The sequence below is a fragment of the Arctopsyche grandis genome, chromosome 3 (assembly GCF_051622035.1).
Source record: "Arctopsyche grandis isolate Sample6627 chromosome 3, ASM5162203v2, whole genome shotgun sequence".
In the NCBI taxonomy this organism is placed as follows: domain Eukaryota; kingdom Metazoa; phylum Arthropoda; class Insecta; order Trichoptera; family Hydropsychidae; genus Arctopsyche; species Arctopsyche grandis.
Genome location: NC_135357.1, coordinates 36,053,797 through 36,076,506, shown reverse-complemented (window position 1 = coordinate 36,076,506; position 22,710 = coordinate 36,053,797). Strand labels below are relative to the sequence as shown.

The window sequence follows — 22,710 nt, the reverse complement described above, 5'->3', positions numbered from 1 at the left end:
ACTAACGAAGAAATCACAATTGCGGCCATCAACCTTAGAATGAAGTGGACATTCAAGTACGTCCCTAAATCAAGAAGAAAAATAGACTATTAAAAAAACAATCAATACCATTTAAATTCAGAAAATTGTTGGTAATAAAAAGGAAGCGCAAAACAGTAAAGCAGATGAACATTCCGAATTTGCAAGATACATTGCTAGCGGTATCTGTGATTATTGAAATTCGTTTCTGACAGACGACAAAAATACGAATTCATTGTTGAATTATCCGAGGCTGAAGCCAGAAAAAGCTGTTTCTTCAGGATCATTAGAATGCGTTTCCGAGGTTGAAACCCAAAAACTTTTAGCCACCTAATACCACTAACAAAGTGAGCAGCCGCCAGCCCGCACTCCAACGTCAACGCGAATTGGATCTTATATAATACCCCAATGAATGAGATAATACAAAAGAAATAGTAATGTTTATGTCTATTTGTATATTAAATAAGTGTTTTGTAAATTTACCACCATATTTGCACCTCAGCGTAATTTTAGTAAGTATATTCGTATACTAAATTGTATGTCCATTTGTATGACTAAATTAAATAAAGAAGAATAAAATAGATTGACTAATCCAGATATTGTTAACTATTTTGAGTTTGCGTGGTTGTAAATACATATGTGCATATGTACGTACATCCCGAAACGGAGATATTTCAATGGCTACGTCCACACTACCGATATCTACACCCGATATTTTCGAATTTTCCATATCCAGTCCCCATATTGCAACCTGTGGTTGCTATTACTCCATATTGCCCCCAAGATTTGATAAACTTTGTGCCAATAAACAACAACATCACTCGCATTAAATTTTGATGTGTTAGATGTAGTTTAATATAATAATAAATATACGTGTTCGTATGAATTTATGTTATAGCAAAACCTTTTTATTATTCTGTCTATTGTAGTGTTCAGTATTTTTTTTTTAATAAAGGTTTATTATTTAAAACGTGTCTATATTATTATATATATTAAAAAATAAAAGGTAGGGAGGCGCGGAAAAAATATATTTTTTAGGGAGGCGTAGTAGCATAAAGTTTGGAAACCGCTGATCTAATAGACACAAAAATACCATTTACCAAATAATTTAATATTTTAAAGGAAATCTTCGACTTCCATTGTTTCATAATTTGACCTCCACGTCTCGTATATAATATATATACGGTGTATGTAATATACATATATGAACATATATGGTTATGTAATCTAAAAAATTAAAGAAATATTAAAAAGTATAATTTATAAAACAGTTACATTACTATTTCTAATATAGAATAACTAACTTACTTTTTGTTTCACAGCGAGTGCAAACTTTGATGCTATGTATGTATGTAGGTATGTTATCTGTTTCCTGAGCATTAATTGGTGATAGAACCATGCCTGATGATCTCATTACTATCCTGCAAACAGAAGAATATTAATAAGTATTCGAACAATAAAGCTAAAAAATAAAACAACTCACCTCAGCTCAGTTTTCATATCGCCTGTGGATTCCTTGATTAATTGGTCCGTGGTATCCGATTGTGCCGAAAAAGCTGTCTTCAAGTATTTGTGACTGTGGACTGACCAAGTGTAATTGTTACAAATGCATAGTTACAGTTGTAACAACACTGATGTATAATATACTTACTTTCAATCTATGGCATTGTAGAAGCAGATCATTTTTTATAGCTCAACGGCTTCATATTGTAAGGGCTAACTGGCCAAGTCGCCAATTGCCATAAGGGCCATATTGGAAGAAGGCCAAGGAGGTCCTACCGGTACGGCGATGTGATTTGAATCGGTTTCATTATTGTTACATGCATTTGTAGTTTCTGAATGGATAGTTTTTTCACTGAGTATCCTCCAGATTGATAACTCTTTGAACCACAAGTAGAACTTCATAAGGAACTCATCAAATACCTGTTGAATAAAGAATCAAGATAAGATAAGAGTTATACTTAAAAAAAAGAGTCGTGAAATGTCTTAAGAAACTATTGAGCAAGATTAATAAATTATTGATAGTCAAGAAAAATGCAAACGATGCACTCTAAAAAATTGTTTTATGCATGCGCATATTAAATAAAAATTTGAATTTAACCCTTTGCCCGCGGCAATAAATGTAGCGAACAAGCCCTGTACGCGGCACCGTTTTCGCGAATTTGGCAATCGAGTTCTCGACCTTAAATGTAGATTTTAATATTTATTCAAGTAACCAGATATGTTAATTAACACAAAGTATTATTTTAAACAATAAAATACATATTTTATAATAAAAACAATAAACAAAAAATGTTGGTGCACGTGATAAGACACTACCGCCGTGCGGCATGCCGCACTTCGGGGCAAAATTGGAACAATACTCAATATTTAAATATTTAAATAAAATAAAATAAATCAACCAAGTATATGTACACAATGCCCGAAACAAACATAAATACCTCTACAACTCCTACACTAACGACCACACGACCTGCTACTACAAGTTCCACCAAACTAATTCAGAGGAAGCTCGACGAACAATTCCTACATCGCGGGAGATGTAATTCCACAGGAGACAATCCAACAAGTGACTTCGTGTTCACAGAGAGGACAGCGGAGAAAAAAAGGGCTCCTGAATGGCAGCAAGTTCCCACCCAGAGAAGCAAAAAGCGGAATCTGGAATCACCATCTCCAGAGTCACGAATCAAACTTAAAAATAGATACTCGACGCTTAATCAAGACTGCAATGATCAAGATTTCCCAACACAGAAAAAAGTAAACAAACCCCCACCAATATTTTTATATGGGATTAAAGATATAACCAAGATGATAGAGCTATTCGAAACAGCAACAAATAAGGAGGACTTTTCTATAAAGTCCACCACAAAAAACCAAATCATTATAACATGTAAGGATGCAAGCACATACAAAAAGGTAATAGATCAAATGCACTAATTGGACACACATTTACGAAAAAAGAAGAAAGGTGTACAAGAATAATCATAAAAATTCTTCATCCCTCAACTCCACTGGAAATTATCAAAAAGGAAATAGAGGCAACCGGCAACAAAATCAAGGGGGAAATTATTAACTGTAAATACGGCCCTAATAAAATACCTACATCTACATTCTTTGTAAACTTGGAACCCGGGGAAAATAACAAAATAGCTAAGCAAATTACAAATATTTTCCATCAAAAAATTGTATTCGAAGAACCCAAAAAAAAGACAACAATTGTCCAATGCTACAGATGCCAGCAGTACGGAAATACAAAAAATAATTGCATGCGCCCGTTTAGATGCGTGAAATGCGCCGAAGGACACAAAACATCCGAATGTCCTAAAACAGACAAAAACACACCAGCTAAATGTGCATTATGTCACAATGAACACTCAGCAAACTACAAAGGCTGTAACGTTTACTTAGAAATCATAAAAAGAAAAGGAAAAACAAGAAATCAACTACTTCAAGACAAAATAACAAATCATTACAACGAAGTAATCCCCGTACAAGCCGGCCAGCAAGCGCCAGATATAGAGCATAACCAAACTAAGCAAGATGGAAAAAAGCAAAGACAGTACGCCGATGTCGTGAAGAATGGAACGAAATGGAACCACAGCATATACCCGGAGATCTGCTCCACGAACTGATCCGAAAACAGGCAGAAAAAATGGACACTCTCATACAGCAAATGGGTACCCTAATGGGACTGATCACAATGCTAGTGAATAAACTATGTCAATAAAAGCACGAATCACTCAACAAATAACATCCCTATTATTAGGAGCTAAAACAAAAATACCAAAGGCATTAAATCACTTAGAATCGCAGCATGGAATATCAATGGTATAAACAATAACCGAGAAGAATTGGAAATACTTATCAAAACACAATTTACAGACATAGCATTGATCTCAGAAACTCATCTCACCGTACAAAAGACATTCAAATTACATGGATATTCGGTGTACAAAACTAATCATCCTGATGGAACTGCACATGCAGGCACCGCAATAATAATAAAAAATACAATAAAACATTACGAACTACCTGAATATAAAACTGAACATATCCAGGCAACATCAATAAATGTGCTGGATTGGAGAGGACCATTAACAATCACAGCAATGTACTGCCCACCTAGACACAAAATAACTACAGAAATGTACAATGACTTATTTAAAACTCTAGGACATAGATTTATCATTGGAGGAGACTGGAACGCAAAAAACACTCATTGGGGCTCCAGAATTACACTACCAAGAGGCAGACAACTGAAAAATAGCATTGATATGAATTATATGCAAACACTGTCGACAGGAGAACCTACATTCTGGCCAGCCGATGTAAACAAAAACCCTGACCTGATTGACTTTTTTATAGTCAAGGGGATGTCTTCGCTGTATATGAATGTGGAAAATTGCATGGACGGTTCGTCTGATCACTGTCCTATCATAATAACATTGAGCACAACACTAATTCAAAAAGAAAAAAGACAAACACTGTGCAATAAACAAACAGACTGGGAAGCATTAAAAACATACTTGAAAAAAATATTAACTTGAAAATACCACTTAAAAGAGGAAATGAAACAGAAGATGCAACTAGATATATAACTAACTCAATACAAATAGCAGCCTGGAAATCTACGCCCTGTCAAAACGAGAACACAAAACAGAATCTTAACTACCCCAAAGCAATAAAAATAAAAATACAAGAAAAACGAAGATTAAGAAGAATATGGATCTCAAGCCGATTACAAGCAGATCGCAAATCATTTCAAAAATCATTAAGAGAACTCAGAATAATGCTAAACGAAATTAAAAATGAATCCTTCAACCAATATTTAAGAAACCTGACATCCAAAGCGAATGAATACTCGCTTTGGAAAGCTACTGGGAACTTCAAGCGACCACAGCAGTCAGTTCCACCAATACGCAACCCAAATGACGGATGGGGAAGAAATGACGATGAAAAAGCCGAAATTTATGCAGAATTTCTTCAGGATGTATTTAAACCCAATGAAGCAGAAGATGAATCCGAGGAAGAGATAGATAACTTTTTAAAAACAGATTTTCAGATGTGTAAACCCATAAAGAGCATAACACCTAAAGAGATTATGAAACACATAAAAATGCTAAATCCTAAAAAAGCTCCTGGATTTGATCTAATCACTGCGGTAATTTTAAAAAAACTACTGAGGAAGGGAATCGTGTTCTTAACTATGCTGTTCAACAGTATTTTAAGAACATCATATTTCCCAGCGCTCTGGAAAGTGTCTCAAATCATGATGATACCTAAGCCCGGCAAACGCCCAAACGAAGTATCCTCTTATAGACCGATTGGCCTACTGACCTTGAACTCAAAACTATTTGAGAAGATACTACTGAGTAGAATCCTACCTGTAGTGACGGAGGAAGGAATAATTCCAGAACACCAATTTGGGTTCAGAGCAAACCACTCCACAATCGAGCAGGTCCATAGAGTGGTCCAAAAAATCAGACAAACTCTGGAAGATAGAGAATACTGCTCTGCAGCCTTCTTAGACATACAACAGGCATTTGACAGAGTCTGGCACAAGGGGTTGCTATATAAGGTCAAAAAGGAGCTCCCACACACTCTATAAACAATTATTAAATCGTATATCGAGGACAGAATATTCCATGTGAGACAAGGCGAGACGTTTTCAAAGCTATACAAAATCAGAGCGGGAGTACCACAGGGATCAATTTTGGGACCAATATTATACACGATCTACACAGCAGACATCCCAACACCAAACAAAAATGTCACAGTAGCAACGTACGCCGATGACACAGCATTCCTAACAAGTTGTAGCGACCCCACTCTCGCATCGGAAGTGCTACAGGATCAATTAAATGGCTTCCAAGAGTGGATGAAAAAATAGCGAGTGAAGGCTAGCACTGGCAAATCTGTTCATGTCACATTCACACTTCGACGAGGGAACTGCCCAGTAGTCAGACTGAAAAACGATGAACTGACTGAAAGTACCGCAGCAAAATACCTGGGTTTCACCATTGACAGGAGACTGACATGGAAAGATCACATCAAAAATAAAAGACAGGAACTCACCCAGCGGCTACACAAAAAGAACTGGTTGATAGGAAGAAAATCCAGTCTAACATTAGAGAATAAAATTTTGGTATACAAGTCAATCCTAAAGCCAGTCTGGACATATGGTATCCAACTATGGGGAACGAGTAGTAACTCTAACGTGGAAATCTTACCACGATTCCAAAATAAAGCCCTTAGAATAATAACAAATGCCCCATGGTTTGCGAGAAACACTGAAATTCATCAACATGTATCTATACCAACAATTAAAACGGAAATAGAAAGTTATACAAAAAACTACAAGCGTAGACTCGAAACCCACTCAAACGAGCTGGCAAAAGTTCTTATAAAGTCTAGTGCAAAAGACACTAGACTAAAGCGCCGCAGAGTGCTCGAGTAATGGATAAAAAGCTGGCAATTAATGAATTGCCAAATCTTCTGATAAATAAATTGTTATAAAATCTGCTTATGACCGACGGGTCGATTGCAAATATCTTAAATAAAAAAAAAAAAAAAAAAATACATAATATATCTCGTAGTTTTGGATTTATTGTCAAATAATCATTCTTTATAATTGTATGAAGACGTGACGTCACATAAACGAGGTTTCAGTATGGTTCCGCAAAAAACTAATTTTTGACTGGTATATATTCATTTTAAGTAAATTGAATAGATGGCATTCAAATTAGTAATATATTAAACCAATTTTGAACCTTAAAACAGTTGAAATAGGCGCATATAAGCCTCAAAATCCCGTGCAAAGTTCAGAAAATCTTTGGAAGACAGCCGCGCTACAGACTTGTCGCCCAAAGCTTCCATAGAAGACGGCCACGGGCAAACGGTTTAACAAAATTTTACTTAGAACACGATATTTTATTTCAAAAATGAATTAAATGGAAGTATTCTAGAAATTATGCAACTATTGGAAAAATCTCACAATACAATATTCGCCCTCGACCACCACTGAATTTGGCGACTAGTAAATATGGTAAGCGACACCTTTCCAAACAAGAAATTTAAAGTTTTGTACATGTGGAGACAATAAGATTGATAACCTTATTTAAATTTAATTTAGACGGTTCATGCAATTTAGAATGTATGTACATATATATTATTTCAGGCATTAATTATAGATTAATGAGTGAAATTCTTTAAAATGGCTTTAAACTATTTAAGACTGTGAAACTTGGAAGTACCTTGTTCCATAGTAGGTGATACATGGCTCAGGTGCGAGATATCTATCATACACACTGTCTAATCGAAAGGAGAGTTCAAGCGCAACTGGTGAGTTATTGGGCAAAATTTATACATGTAAATTCTTGATACGAATTGTAACAATTCACATTGATTTTATAGAGCAGCGGTGTTTCAACTGTAGTCTGTTAAATAATTCTTTAGTAGCTACAATGCAGAACTCTGGACAAGATGCGATGAAAAGGATGAAGGTTTGATTTAAATATTAGTTATCGGCAGAGCCGCCAAGAGAAAATCTAGGCCTCGGTAGTACCCAAAGTAGGTATAGTACTAAATGAAGTACATATATCTTTTATCAGAGAAGTGTTATACAATAGAAGTGCCCTTTTGAACAAATATCCCGTGTCAACCGCGTTCACAGTACCATAATTAGTATTAGTTGTCTCTGTCACGCTCGTAAGCGTGTCCGCGCGCGAGAAAGAGTCAGAACATCGTGTCTACACGCCAGCTTTTAATTAACAAACCTTTTTTCACGACTGGAATTATGGTCATCACAAATTCACTACAGAAATAAAAGTCTTTTATTTATAGTTTATTTATTTTTTGATAATAGTATATACATGTTTATATATTTATTTACAATTAAATATTGATACAAATAATAAAAAAAAGATTAATTCACCTTTTATATAACACCGAAATACAATACACAGAAAATAATAATTAAAGCTTACCTCCGATATTGGAATTGCATATTTTTTTAACCTGACACATTTCGATAAAGTTAAAACATCTTCAGCTCTAAAATGGTTTGAGCATATAATGGTGTTGGGCGTTGGTAGCCAATCGGTTTCTCTTCTCCATTTGCGGATTATGTTTACCCACTTTTCTCGTAATTGGCTGTCCTTAGGAACTCTAAAATTAGCGTGTAATGTATATTTTCAACTAAAATATGTATATTATAAAATGAACGATGTTTACATTAATTAAACTTATTGAGTTGGTGACTTATTAATTAAAACTTATTAATTAAATTTATTGAGTGAATTGGTTATGAATATAATTGAGTATTCGGTGCTACCCAGAGAAATGTTTTTACATTTATTTTAAAATTATTTTTACATTTCTCTGGTGCACCCCTGATATTTTGTATGCAATCGCCGGCGGTCACAAGACACAACATGCAACTTGTCAAATTACGATGTTAATTGAATAATATGTTACTTAAATGATCAACTTACCTATGAAAATGTATTCCATGTTGTTTGTTGTGTGTATTTGAATGCATTGTGCAACTTTTAATGATGCACTTCCCCATCTTGCCAGTAATATGAACAATGTTTATCAGAGATATGACCAGCCCCATACACGGAACACGACTGCGGCGGAAAAAAATTAAGTGTGGCTACAGCCACGCTTCAACTGTCGACACTTTTGATGCCTTGGGGCACTTCTATTGTATAACATTTCTCTGTCTTTTATATGATTAGCGGTATAAAATACCCCTTAGACCAAGGATTCCGCACTCGCCTTATATTTGTAATAAAAAAGCCACTCAGAGAAGAAGAAAGCTTTCCGAACGAGTTCGTTAATTCCAGATATTTGAAAATATGTATAGTTTCGTTCTTGTAAAGTTGAAATAATGTATAATATTAGAACAGCAAAAAGCGTAATGCGTTGAAGACTATAGGGATAGCTTTACTTCCGCGTCAGTAAAATCGTAATTACGAATATTATTTAGAGGTTTTTTCCCATTCTTTTTTTCACGGTAATCTTCCCGGATATGCATACAACAAATCCTGAAAGTTCCATCGTAATCGGTTCAGTGGTTTAGGAGCTTATTCGAGACACAGACAGATACAGACTTTCAATTTATATGAAAAAAACACATATTGTATATGAAAATAATATAAATATGAAATATTATAAAAAATACCCTTTTTTAGTCTAAAATAATTCATTTTAATTTTTTTGAATTTTTGTTTTTCCAATTTTTTTTTTCAATGTTTTTTTCATATTTTATAATGTGTATGCGAAGTATATTTTCCATTATTATTTAGATGTGTTTAAAAATATTTTTTTGAAAACAAATTCAATTCGACCCATTTTTTCCTGCACGCCCCCCCCCCCCCCCCCCCAGCAAAAATCTGAATTGACGTCCCTGTTGAATTTGAATCAAATGCATACAAATGTTTTCCAAAATTTTGTTTAAAAATGCAATTATTTTTAGTAAATCTTCTGGTGTAAATGGGCAAGCTATATAATGAAAGTTCATGTGGCTCTAAACGAGTTTTTTTTTTTTTTTATTTGAATGTAACTATGTAACATGTTTTCAGATTATTTATGTTTAAATTAAAACAGGATATGAATTGAAAAAAATGTAGGTATGATAAGGTAATTTTTTATTTACTTTCATATATCCGTAACTAAATTAATATTACAGTATACATTTTTTATGAATTGGAATACAAAGTCACTTGATAAAAGACGATAATAATTTATTATTATATATTAATAAATAACAATCTAATTTTTAGTAGACCCTCCCTTTGCTTTTAAGACTGCTTCAACACATGCTGGCATAGACAATGAGATTTTTTATAATTTGGTCCGAAATTTCTTTAAACCACACCTTTCTTTTAGCTCCAAATTTATCAAAGGGTGTTGTTTTTGTACCCTTCGCTTTATGATCGCCCATAAATTTTCGATGAGGTTGAAGTCTGGCTGTTCCCTGGCCATTGTAGTGATACTTTCTCTTTGTATTCGTTTATCTGTAAAGAAATAACAGTGCAAACTTAATGAATTGTTATTAAATTTGTTCAACGATATCAGACACACATAATGAAATACAATAAATACCCTTTTGCTCGATGACACGGTGCAGAATCATCTTGGAATATGAAGTCCGTTGACTCCGTAAGATGTTGTTCAATGGAAGGCAGCAAACATGTTTCCAGAATTATTTCATAGTCTGCAGCGTTTACCGTTCTATTGACAAAATCGAGCGCCCCCATGGAGCAACCCTTTGCCCGCGTCACTAAATTTAGCGAACATGCCTTGTACGCGGCTGCTTTTTTGCAGAATTTGTTATCGCGTTTTCGACTATAAATATAGGTTGTAATATTTTTTTAACTAATCAAATATGTTAATTGGCGCCCAAAGTAACTTTTTCAATAATAAAATACAATATTGAAGAGTATTCAAAGGTAAGTGGAGTCAGGTCGAGGTACAAGAAAACACGCAGGCAGGTTCCAAGTCTTTATTGCTACTCGTCCGGTGGAGGTCAGGATCCGAATGCCCCCGATCGAGAGCGTACCATTCTTATATCATAGAGCGCTCAGCGCATACACGTATTATCATTGGTCAAGGAGTCGGGTGCAGCCATTGGCCGCAACGCCCGACTCCACCATTGGTCGGCGTCACCATGACGTCACCGGTCTACGGGGCGTAGAATGTACTAATATGCTATATATAATATAATTAAAAATATTAGTACCTATGAATAATTCCAATATTTCGGACCCACAGCGCGCCGTCCATTGTTCAATTGTTGTAAATGCTTATTTAAAGGTTCGCCCCGATTCCTGGAAAAAGCACGGTCTGTATCCGTAGTCTAGTGATAATGATTGACCACCATTTTCTTTCAAAAGTTTCCTTATGATGGATTCACTTTTTAAGCATATTTAGAAAACATCATACGACGGATAACACAATCCTCCAAAATTCCGCAAATATATAAGCTTGTTTTTTTTTTTTTTTTTTTTTTTTTTTTTTTTTTTTTTTTTTTTTTTTTTTTTTTTTTTTTTTTTTTTTTTTTTGGTGCCATCTTATCGATTTCCGATAAATCATCACCAGCGATATCGTTGCTCTTCAGATCATGTACGGGCACTACGGAATCATCACTCCGTCCCCAAAATTGTGAATTGGGCTTCTGAATCTCTCACATTCAGAACACCAATTCGTGAGGCTTTTTTCGCTTTAAACGCCTCTGCTGGTGAGTTGTGTCTAATAGCTGCAACGCTTCTATGTTAGGGTGACGGTGCAGTCTCAACTCGTGCCTCCCGGCGCATTCTCGGATGACTTCTTTTACTTTTTTGATTTTAAGGTCCTTGTGGATCTCTTCATTTGTGACGAAGCGATATGCATCGGTGATAATCCTCAAAAACTGGTTTTGACATCTTTGCATTTTTTCGATATTGGATGGCTTACTGCATCCCCACAGTTGTATGCCATATGTCCATATTGGCTTCACGATTGCCTGGTATATCAGTTTTTTGCATTGTAGGTCTAATTTGGAGTGTCTTCCTATTAGCCAATGCATTTCTCTTTGTTTAATTCGAATCTGTTCTATTTTTTTTTTAATGTGATGCCTCCACGTAAGCCTTGAGTCAAGATGCAGTCCTAAATATTTAGCTGACAAAGCTTGTGGATTCCGTTTATGAAAGTCTGAGTGCTGACACTATTTCGTCGCAGTGCAAATGTGACCTGCATTGATTTTAGCTCGTTGAGTTTCATTTTCCAGTCCTTGGTCCATTTGCTGATCTTGTCCAGTGCACGCTGCAGGCGTTCGAATGCTTCCTCCTGTGACTCGCTCGATGACATAATGACTGTGTCATCTGCAAATGTTCCAATGAATGTCTCTTCGCTTGTCGGGATGTCAGCAGTGTATATCAGGTACAGTATAGGCCCTATTACGCTTCCCTGTGGTACTCCTGCAGAGGCTGTGAAAAAGTTAGAGAATGCCTCCTCATGAGCAACTCTGAATTTGCGTCCGGATAAGTATGATTCCAGTAATTTGACATAATTTCCAGGTAATGACTTGCTGATTTTGTGGATAAGTCCTTCGTGCCATACCCTGTCGAAGGCCTGTGAGACATCAAGAAATACAGCCGGACAATACTTTTTTTCCTCTAGCGATTGCTCTATTTTTGAAATAACACGGTGCACTTGATCGATGGTAGAATGTTTCGACCTAAATCCAAATTGGAAGTCGGGAACATCGATTAAGGGCTTGAGTCTTTTTAATAATAGTTTTTCGAATAGCTTAGAGATTGCAGGCAACAAGGATATTGGTCTGTATGATGTTACTTGTTCGGGTGACTTTTCTGGTTTCTTCAACATTATGATTTGAGCAGTTTTGAAGCACTCTGGCACATGCTTGAGCCGGAAACATGCATTGTATAAGTATGTTAGCATGATAATAGCCTTTTTCGAAAGTTCCTTGAATAGTCCCGGTGAGATTTCGTCAATTCCAGGTGCCTTTTTAGGATTTATGTTGTCATCTATTTCTTTAGCTACTTCCATAGGGGTGACAGTTTTGATTAGTTGCTGTGGTTGATACATTGGTGTATAATCAGCATCAGATTGAATATTGTGTGGTTGGAATACTGTCTCTAAGTGTTGTGCAAATAGCTCAGCTTTTTCTTTGTTGCTTCTTATCCACTCTCCTTGCGCATTTTTCAGAGGTGGTATTTGTAGAATTGGTCGTTTGAATTTTCTAGTTGCTTTCCATAGTGAATGATTTTTATCAGCTGCAGGGCCCAAACCTTCCAAATATTTTTCAAAACAATTTTGTTTGTGCTCTTTAATAAGTCGGTTAACTTTGTTACTTATGTGGTTAAATTCTCTTTTGTCTGCAATATTTCTGGTTCTATGCCATATTCGTCTTGTTCTACGTCTTTCTTTAATCAATTGTCTAATTTCCATGGGGTAATTAATGATTTGGTCTGGTTTTTCTTTTGGTACAGGTGTAGCTTCTTTCGCAGCCTCTCGTACAGAGTCAATAAAATTTTGAGTGTGTAGTTCGAGATCTTCTATAGTTTTAAGTTTCACTATTAAATTTATTGATTGGTCTAGTTTTTTTCTGAACATATCCCAGTTAGTGCGTTTATTTGTCAGGTTCTGTCTCCTTATTCTTTTAATTACCAGTGTGCTCAGTGTCATCAGCACTGGTGTGTGATCAGAAGTAAGGTCCTCTATTCCTTCGACCTCAATGTGGTTTGGGGCTATTCCTTTGGATATAAAAAAGTCAATTAAATCTGGTACCTTTTTACTGTCGGTCGGCCAGAAGGTTGGTTTTTGTGAGGAATGATACTCGCACGAAGAGCTCTGAATCGCGTATAGAAGGTTGTTTCCTTTACCAGGAGTTATAAGTCGTGATCCCCAAGCTGTATGTTTAACGTTGTAGTCTCCTCCAATAATAAATCTTGGCCCAAGGGAATTAAAGATGTTTATAAATTGGTATTTTGTGATAGTATGCTTTGGAGGACAATATGCTGCAGCAATATTTAAGTCAGCATTGCCATATTTAATTGTGATGATAGTAGCTTGCATGAATGGTTCTCTGATATCTTTTTGTTCGAAGTGCTGGATATTTTTTTTGATTAAAATAGCAGTACCACCGCGAGCTCGTTCACTAGGATGTGTTGTCCAATAAGCTGAGTATCCATTTATCTTTATGTAACTTCTTTGTGAAAAGTGTGTTTCTGATATTAGTGCTAGATCGATGTTGTTTGTCTTTAAAAACACTTCAAGTTCATGGACTCTCTGATTGAGTCCGTTTGCATTCCATGTTAATATGCGTAGGGAATTATCTGTCATTTTTATTATGTTTACTTGGTGATTTCCAATGATTTTCAATTTTTTCCACTCTGGTTATGAGCCAGTTGAATTGTTGTTTTATTTCAGTTTGAAAGTCACATAGCAACTGCATCATGCCACCGATGGTAGGTTCAGTTGATTTATTTTTCTGCCCGATATCTTGTTTGCTTTTGTCTGCTTGGGACTTAGCTGCTTCACTATATGTTTTGTCCGCAGTTGTTTGTTTATCAACAACTTCAATTTTATTTTGTTGTACGCGTTGCGTTACTGTTACCTTTTTGGGTTGTGATGATTTTATCTTTTTTTTATAGACCTCACACCCCCTGTAGCTAGCTGGATGTCCTTGCTGGCCACACAGGGCACAAGTTGGGGGAACATTTTTCTGCTTGTTGCATTTTGTTGTGTGATGGTCTGCGGCACATTTGACGCATTTAGGTTGTCGATTGCAAAAATTTTGTATGCCCAAGTTGTTGACAGTTTGTACACTGAGGGATGTCTTTTACTTTCATTGGTGGTTCAATTGTTACTCTGCAATGTAGAAGTTCTTTAATACCATATACTTCTTTGCAGTTTTCTTTTGGCACCAGGTCTACAAAAAATAGTGGGAAATGTTTTATTTTTCTTTCACCATCGGTTGTAAATTTCTTCATAATATTTGCCACATTGGCCACTTCATATCCTTTATCTTTGAAAGAATCTTTTATTTCATTAACGTCTGTTGATGGCGGTAAACCTCTAACAACCACTCTATAGCACCTTTCATTCTTGAGTTGATAGGTGTGGTACTCTAGATTGTGAAGGGGGTTTTCGTTGTCTTTACATTCACGTTGTTTTAAATCATTTAGTGTTTTTTTGATTTTGCGATAATCTTCTTCGGTTTGTGTAGTGATTTTGATACTATTATTTGAAATTAATTTAAATTGACATTGAATGGGTGGTGTTTCTGTTGTTGATAATAGATGAGCTCTAAACTTATTGAAGTCAATAACATTGCTCACATAAATAGGCGGTGGAAGCGGTTGTTTGTTAGGTTTATTGGTTTGCTGTTTTTGTGTTTCTTTCAGGTTATTTTGCGGGGAAGATAATACTTTATCTATTTTTCTTTTTTTACTTCTTTTCTCTGCATTTTGGCTAAGTTCATTTTCAAGTTCTTCTTCATCCGTGTGGTAGTCTTTATTCATATTGTCAAGACTTTTGCTCCTATTTAGAATAGATGTAGAAGGCCTGGATTTTTTTTCCATTATTTCAATTCTTTTCTTTAAATCGGTTATAGTTATCTCATATTGTTTGCATCTGATTTCATATTGTTGGCATAGATGTGTAAGTTGATCATACGGATCGTACTGCTGCGCCAGTGGCACTGGATTATCTGTGTTCATTTTTCAGAACGGGTGCAAAACTGTGCCGCGCCGGTAACAGCGCGGCAACAGTTTGATTTTGTTGTTGTATATTCACTTATTATATTATATTATTGCAACTTTAAATTTTATTATAATAATAATTATATATTTATAAAATTTATAAATGTTATATCGAACGCGATAAGGCGATAACGCACATCGACCGATTGCAACCGTGTACGGCGACGAACTATAAGCTTGTGAAACTACGTTATTGGTTTTGCTAAAAGACTAGAAATACAGTCCTAACATTTTATTTTTCGTATTAACACTGGTGGCTGCGTAGATTTATGCGTGAATGTTGCTGGGGGTCGGCTTCTTTTAATTTAAATTGATTAAAATAAACTCTTTCTAAATTCTTAAATAAATGTAATAAACGTAAAATAAGCAAATAAAAAGTGAAAACATAATTCTAAATTGAAAATATAGATGTCACTAAAGCACTAACGCATGAGAATCTTTTCACATCTTCTTATATAAAATCAAGCTCAATATTATTTGGAAATGTACATATTTAACAAGCTGTAATATGAAATATAATTAACAATCTAACCAGAAAAAATAACATACAGGGTCATTTTATGCATATAGACCTTTTTTTATGTTCCCATTATGTCAATGTTGCGGAACGGTTCGGGTTCCAGGGAGCAAAGCTCCCAGAAAAAAAAACTATAATTTATGACCCTTTTGACGACACGTCGTGGACTGATCAGTGATCAGTGATCACTGATCAGTAGTCACCGGAGCCTGAGGGGGCCTTGTATTGTTCAAAGGTTGTAAATGCATTGTTAAAGGTTTGCCGAACAATGGATAGCACTGTGACTATCCTACCTCTACTGATCAGTCCACGTTATGTTACAATATTATCTCATAGTGATCACTGATCACTATGAGATAATATTGTAACATCGTAATTTAAAACTTGAGTAAAATAAAACATGATCGCATTATGCATTATAAAAATAAAACGCATTATGTTTTTCTTGATTTATTTTGAAAAAGTAAAAATACAATTGTAAATATCGAATTAAAAAGCATTATGATTTAAAAATTGAGCATTATACTACAAACATGATTCTTATTCTACAATTACATCGAAACATATATTTATGAACTAAATATCGAAATAAAAATAATTATGATTTAAAAATTGAGCATTATACTACAAATATGATTCTTATACTACATTTATATACAAAAAATAAAAAAACCTCTTTTACAAAACACAGATTATAATATTATATATTTTTTGAGTGAAATTTTGCGAAACAGTCACCTAAGTGCAGAGGCACTTTACAAGATTTGCACTAAAATAAAGTCGTTTTTGTCATTTTGTTTTTATAGCAAACGTGACATCGTCTTCGAATTGTTTTTTTGTTTGTGATATTTTTACACACATGTGTTTTGAAACATCTCCGGATAATCTTTGAGTCGGATCGGGAAGAGTACCACCAGTTGATGGAATGTAAATATTTTCTGCTGAAACCCATAACTTCCCCACTTCGAGCAAAAAATCGCGAAATCTCACTTTACGCAATGAATTTTTTCTTATCTCTTCATAAACTCGAAATTAGTTGAAGAAAGCGCAATTCGTGAAGTAAAATGCGACTTTCTTTGTCCATTTTTGTGTTTTCCGATATACTGGATAGTAGCTAAGGAATTGATCGGCCCGATCAACGCCTTTCATATAATTATTAGTCTGTTATGCATTTTGGTTTGAAAATGAGGTCTCCGCTTTTCCGGTCCTTTTTCCCTGTGGTAACGAGGTCTCCATTATGAATAGTGGATATCATCCGCACATCTCTCTTTTTATTCGTTTTAAACAATTGCAGTAATATTTGGCCGCATCGTAAGAATGTGGTCTCCGAAACATGCAAATTATATGTTTTCAAACTCTCTGGTAATCCTCGATTTATTCGAATCGTACCACACAATCGAATTTTTTTTAATAACAGACTTTTTGCCAAATCCACACTGTTGTATAAGTTGTCCATATATACGTGATGCCATTTGTCAAAACTGTTTTCTAATAATTCCATAACTATTTCATTTAATTTAAGTCCTGATCCAGAATATAACTTGAAAGAAAAAATATAGCCCGTAACAACATCACACATCATTCTAACAAGGATGCCATATTTAGTTATTTTGCTCGGATTGTAAACTTTAAAATTTAATCGTCCTCGCCAAGGTATCATACCTTCGTCCAGAGAGATATTTTGTCCAGGGTTAAAATTTTCTCGAAACTTTTTAGAAAAGTAGTTAATTATTTATTGAAAATACAAAAATTCTATTGATAACCTGCTTACCACGATAAAATAAACGAATTTTTGTCATTAATCCACAAGAAAAGTCGAAATATGATTTTTCTAAGTGGAATTTTATTTAATTCTCATATAAAGATAATTTAATATATTATTCCTATTAATTCAATTCAGATTCGTGTAAATACGAGTAAACACTAGTACGAGCTTTTTGGTCGCAATTTTACCGATTTAAAGTTCAGCACACTTCCAGTTAACCTTTTTAAACGAAAATAAAAAATAGTGTGGTCAGAACACTATCTTAATAAACATGTTTCAATAGAAAATACTCAATATAATATAGTATTGTTACGTACGCTGCGGATTAAGCGAATAGAATCCCAGAGACTATGTGACCGTTCAAGGGTTATCTGTTATCGGATTAACTATGTAAGTGCTTGCACTTACTTCCAGGATTATATCTGGACTCTAAGTGCATTTAGGCTAAACAATGACCGTTATTAGTTATTTCTCAGAATCAGTACGGGAAGACCCAATGTCGTGGAAATACATATCCGAATACGTGACTTTACAACATGTAAACAGATTAGGCGCCCTGAGAGATCTACCCCTTATAAGGCGGTACGTAGGCGATATCATGTCATTCTGGACTTAGCAGTGACTGCGTGTATCTCCTTAATCATCAATAAATGCTGTGAATTGACTGTTGGCCTTTGACTTGGATCCTCCACCCACCCCTACGCAACAGTATTAACAGCGGGAAAAAATCCCAAGTGAAAATACGTAATTTTGACTTTTGATTTGAACTGGACGACTACTTAGAGAGATTTGAGAGATAAAATACCCGACTGTAGATCCCAATATTCATTTTGAACAGAAAATTAACAGATTTTGAGAAATCGACCGAACAACACCAAGATATAGAAAAATCGCGCGATTTAAAAAAACACATATTTCTCCGAATCTCGAGCCAATCAACACTTTTTATTGCCAGATTCGTGTTCACTGGGCATAGATCTATAAGAAAAGTCATATCCCGTCTCTGAAACATTTTAAAAGTCGTCATTTGTCGAACAGTGTAATTATCACTAAACCAAACCACTTTTTATTTCTTTCACTGTAACGTCAATCCACTTTTTTTGTTTTTTGAGGAGTTTTATAGTGTTGGTAATTCTGTCTCTTATATCTATTGGTTTCGATTACTACATGTTCAAGAAAATCTTCGCCGATAAAACAATTCACCACATCTTCAATACTTTTCTTCCCGGGACTAATTTTGGGACCTGTTGATCCTTGAAAAGACTCATTATCTCTCGGTGGATCGATAGTTGACCAATCAATTTCTTCATCCTCCTCTTCATCGCTTTCGTCAGAATCAGTTGAATTACTGCTACTGGATAGATGAAAAACCTTGGGATTTTTTTTTTGGTTGAATGGATCATCGGAACTTTCTTCTTCGCTGCTATTTCCTCACTGTCGACATCACTAGGAATATCGGATAAACTATCAGCGTACTCATCCTCAAAAATATCACCAAATTCGCCTTGATCCATTCTATATAACGAATTAAAAAGAATAAAATAAGCACAAAAACCACGTTTAAATATTCATCACTATCATCATCATTTACAGCCATTCGCCATCCACTCCTGGATGAAGGCCTCTCCAACACGCTTCCACTCGTCCCTGTTTTGCGCAACACTCATCCATCTCATTCCACACATTTTCCTAATTTCGTTCACCCATCTTCCTTGAGGCCTTCCTTTTACTCTTTTGCCTTCTCTCGGGTACCATTCAAGCACTTCTTTTGTCCACCTTTCTTCCATCCTCCTAGCTACGTGACCCGCTCATTGCCATTTCAATCTCTTCACTCTATCCACTATGTCCACTACCCTTGTCATACTTCTCACCCACGTGTTCCGCTTTCTGTCTTTCCTCGTTATGCCAAGCATACAGCGTTCCATACTTCTTTGAGTGCATTGGATTTTATTTAGCATCTTGGCGTTCAGTGTCCAAGTTTCACATCCATACGTCATCACTGGCAAAACGCATTGATCAAAGATCCTTTTCTTCAGGCAGAGTGGCATTTTTGATTTAAAAACAGCATTCATCCGTCCAAATGCACTCCATCCTAATTTCATACGTCTCTTTATCTCTTCCTCTTACTACCAGACATGTCAATTATTTGATCTAACTATAAATAATTATTTACTACTTCTACTGGTTTATCATCTAAGGGGATGCTATCAGGCATGCAATAACTATTGAACATTAGTTTAGTCTTATCTACGTTAATTTTTAATCCTACTTTTATACTTTCCCTGTCCAGCTGTGTTAGTCTGATAAGTAAGTCAGCTGAATCACGAGTTACTAAAACTATATCGTCTGTGAACCGAAGGTGACTCAAGAAGCGACCATTGATGCTTACTCCGGCTGTGTCCCAATCCAAGTTCCTGAAAACTCCCTCAAGCACCGCATTGAATAACTTGGGCGAGATTGTATCTCCTTGTCTTACTCCTTTTCATATGCTAAATCTATCTGTACCTGAAAAAATTTTAACCGAAGCTGTGGCATTCTTATATATTGCAGCTAACAGTCCCACATAGGGTTCCGGCACTCCCTGTGTTTGTAGAGCGTTAAGTACTGCATTATGGCTAACTGTATCGAAGGCTTTCTCATAATCGACGAAACCGAGGCACAATGGCCGTTGATATTCGTTGGCGCGCTCGATTAGTTCGCCAACTACTTGGAGGTGGTCCATTGTGCTGAAATTTGCCCTAAACCCTGCCTGCTCTATAGGCTGGTTCTCGTCGAGGATATTCTTCAGCCTTTCTGTAATAAACTTCGTGAAGAGCTTGTAGACCGCTGAAAGTAAACTAATGGGTCGGTAGTTCTTGATATCACTTTTGTCGCCTTTTTTGTGTATTAAAATGATAGTTGCGTTAATCCATGCTTCTGGTATAGCTTGGTTCTGGATGCATTTTCTGAAAAGCCTAGCTAAGATATTAATTAGGGGGGGGGGGGGGGCGCCACATTTTAGTAAGTCAATGGAAATATTATCTTCCCATGGAGTTTTACCATTCTTTGCAGTTTTTAGCGCGGCCTCTACTTCGCTAGGCAATACTGCAGGAAACCTTTGGCCTTGTGTCGATTCCGGAGCATAGAAGTTTTGCATAGAACGTATAAACTCTGTCTATGATCTCTTCTCTATTCCTAATTATTACTCCGCTCTTGGATCTGATTGCGATCATTTGGTTTTTGCCTAAGAAAAGATCTTGTTTGCACTTTTTCAGGCTACGGTTATTTTTAATGGTATTTTCTATTAGCTTGCTGTTAAAATCCCTGACATCCCCGACTATTCTCTTTTTAATTTCCTTATTTACTGGGTTGTATTCTTGCTTATTATTATCCCTATCTAACTTCCTTTTATGCTTAATTAGGTTTTTTGTTTCCTCTGAAATTTTGCTTAGCTTAATCTGTTTCCTGAATCCACCTAATTTCTTACCTGTTGAGGTTAGAACCGAACTAATTAGTGTTCAATTCCTCGATGTCTGCTTTTGGGTTTAATTTCCCGTATCGATTTCCAAGTTCGAGTTCGAATTCCTTTTTCCTAGACCTCAGTTGAGCGAAATCTGGAGAGTTACTGCATCCTTTTATTAATTTCCTACGTTCGCAATTTATATTAATGGCCATCTTGGCACGGACTAATCTGTGATCGCTACCTATATCTACTTTACTTAAAACACTAACGTCTTTAACGGAGTGCAGGGCATTTGTCAGGATGAAATCGATTTCGTTTCTGTCTCCTTTAGGACTCTCCCAAGTCCACTTATTGTTTGTGTTTTCCCTGAAAAATGAATTAGTCGTAAAGAGCCTTTTGTGTTCTGCGAATTCTATGAGGCGATCGCCTCTTTCGTTTCTTTGGCCGGTACCAAAATTGCCTACTGCTCTTTCTGTATTTGCCTTTTGTCCTATTTTTGCGTTTAAGTTGCCCATGATTATTTTAAAGTGGTGGCGGCTATTATCGTATGCGCCCTGTAGTTTTTCGTAGAAGTCTTCTATTTCCTCGTCTGGGTGGCTAGATGTGGGGGCATACCTGCTCGAGATTCTTAATACTACATAGCATATACGTTCCGATATGTCGCTTATTTCTATAATATTTCTTTCTATTCTCTTATTGATAAGAAACCCTACTCCTATTCTACCATTTGGTAGCCCTCTCCAGTAGAGACAGTTACCAATTTTTAGGATTATTTGGTTTTGCTGTTTTCGTCTTACTTCACTAAGTCCTACTATATCCCATTTGATATTTTCTAATTCATTCTCTAATGCAAGCACACTTCCTTCACTCGATAACGTTCTTACATTGCATGTAGCTACATACAGATTTCTATTAGCTAAGCTATCATCCATCGTCAGTCTTACCTTGTTGAAGTTTGGATATTATTTTTCTCGCATTTATCCAAGATGTGTTGAGAAAAAGGCGGTACTTGAGAGAGAATTCCGTTCAAGGAGTGAGTCATACCACCGTAGACTCTTCTCTTTATTCAGGTCAGGTGTCGGATTTTCATTCTAGATATCACTTGGATCACTTATGAGTTATTATATGCCATTTAACAGGGTTGCTTTGTAAGTGAAAGTAGTTAGTTATGAAAGTAGTTAGTTATGAAAGTAGTTAGTTATGATAAGCAATTGTTATACTACTTTTACAGATCTATATCGTGAGACGCCTCTTTGGAGACAACGGATTTATATATGTGAGTGTGGTTTGCAATTTAATATTTTAATAATAACTTTAGTAAAGAATATACAATTAAACGAATTACTTTAATATACATTAAATATGAAAAAGACTATTAGACAGTTGGGAAACACTGTTTCTGCTTGTTAGTAAGTTCGTTAAAAATTTGGCTGGAAGCAATTATGTGGAAGATTTAGGGCGCGATCACACAGCGAGGGAGTGGTATGCTGTACGCGGGATATTTTTTTTTAGATAGTTTTAAACACATACAAAAAATACGGTCATACCCGGTATGATACGCCGTATCTTGTGGGATCGTGCGAGATCGGAGCGGTCTCGTTGAAATTCTATAGAATTGTTTATACTAACTTGACGGTGATATATACCAATTCGTCGACCCTCGGACGACGCTTGACAGTGATCGATAACGGTGTAT

The 22,710-nt window shown here is 35.7% G+C and overlaps 1 protein-coding gene across 1 annotated transcript; it reads right to left on the bottom strand.

Annotated features, from left to right (window-relative positions):
- Positions 1 to 1,236: 1,236 nt before the first annotated feature.
- Positions 1,237 to 7,364, bottom strand: LOC143909237 (uncharacterized). The gene is made up of 5 exons (XM_077427144.1): positions 7,272 to 7,364; positions 1,839 to 1,941; positions 1,502 to 1,601; positions 1,352 to 1,439; positions 1,237 to 1,245 (listed from the first exon to the last, which is right to left on the bottom strand). Exons 1-5 carry the CDS (start codon positions 7,293 to 7,295, stop codon positions 1,237 to 1,239), a joined length of 324 nt encoding a protein of 107 aa, XP_077283270.1. The 5' UTR covers positions 7,296 to 7,364.
- Between the last annotated feature and the right edge of the window lie 15,346 nt (positions 7,365 to 22,710).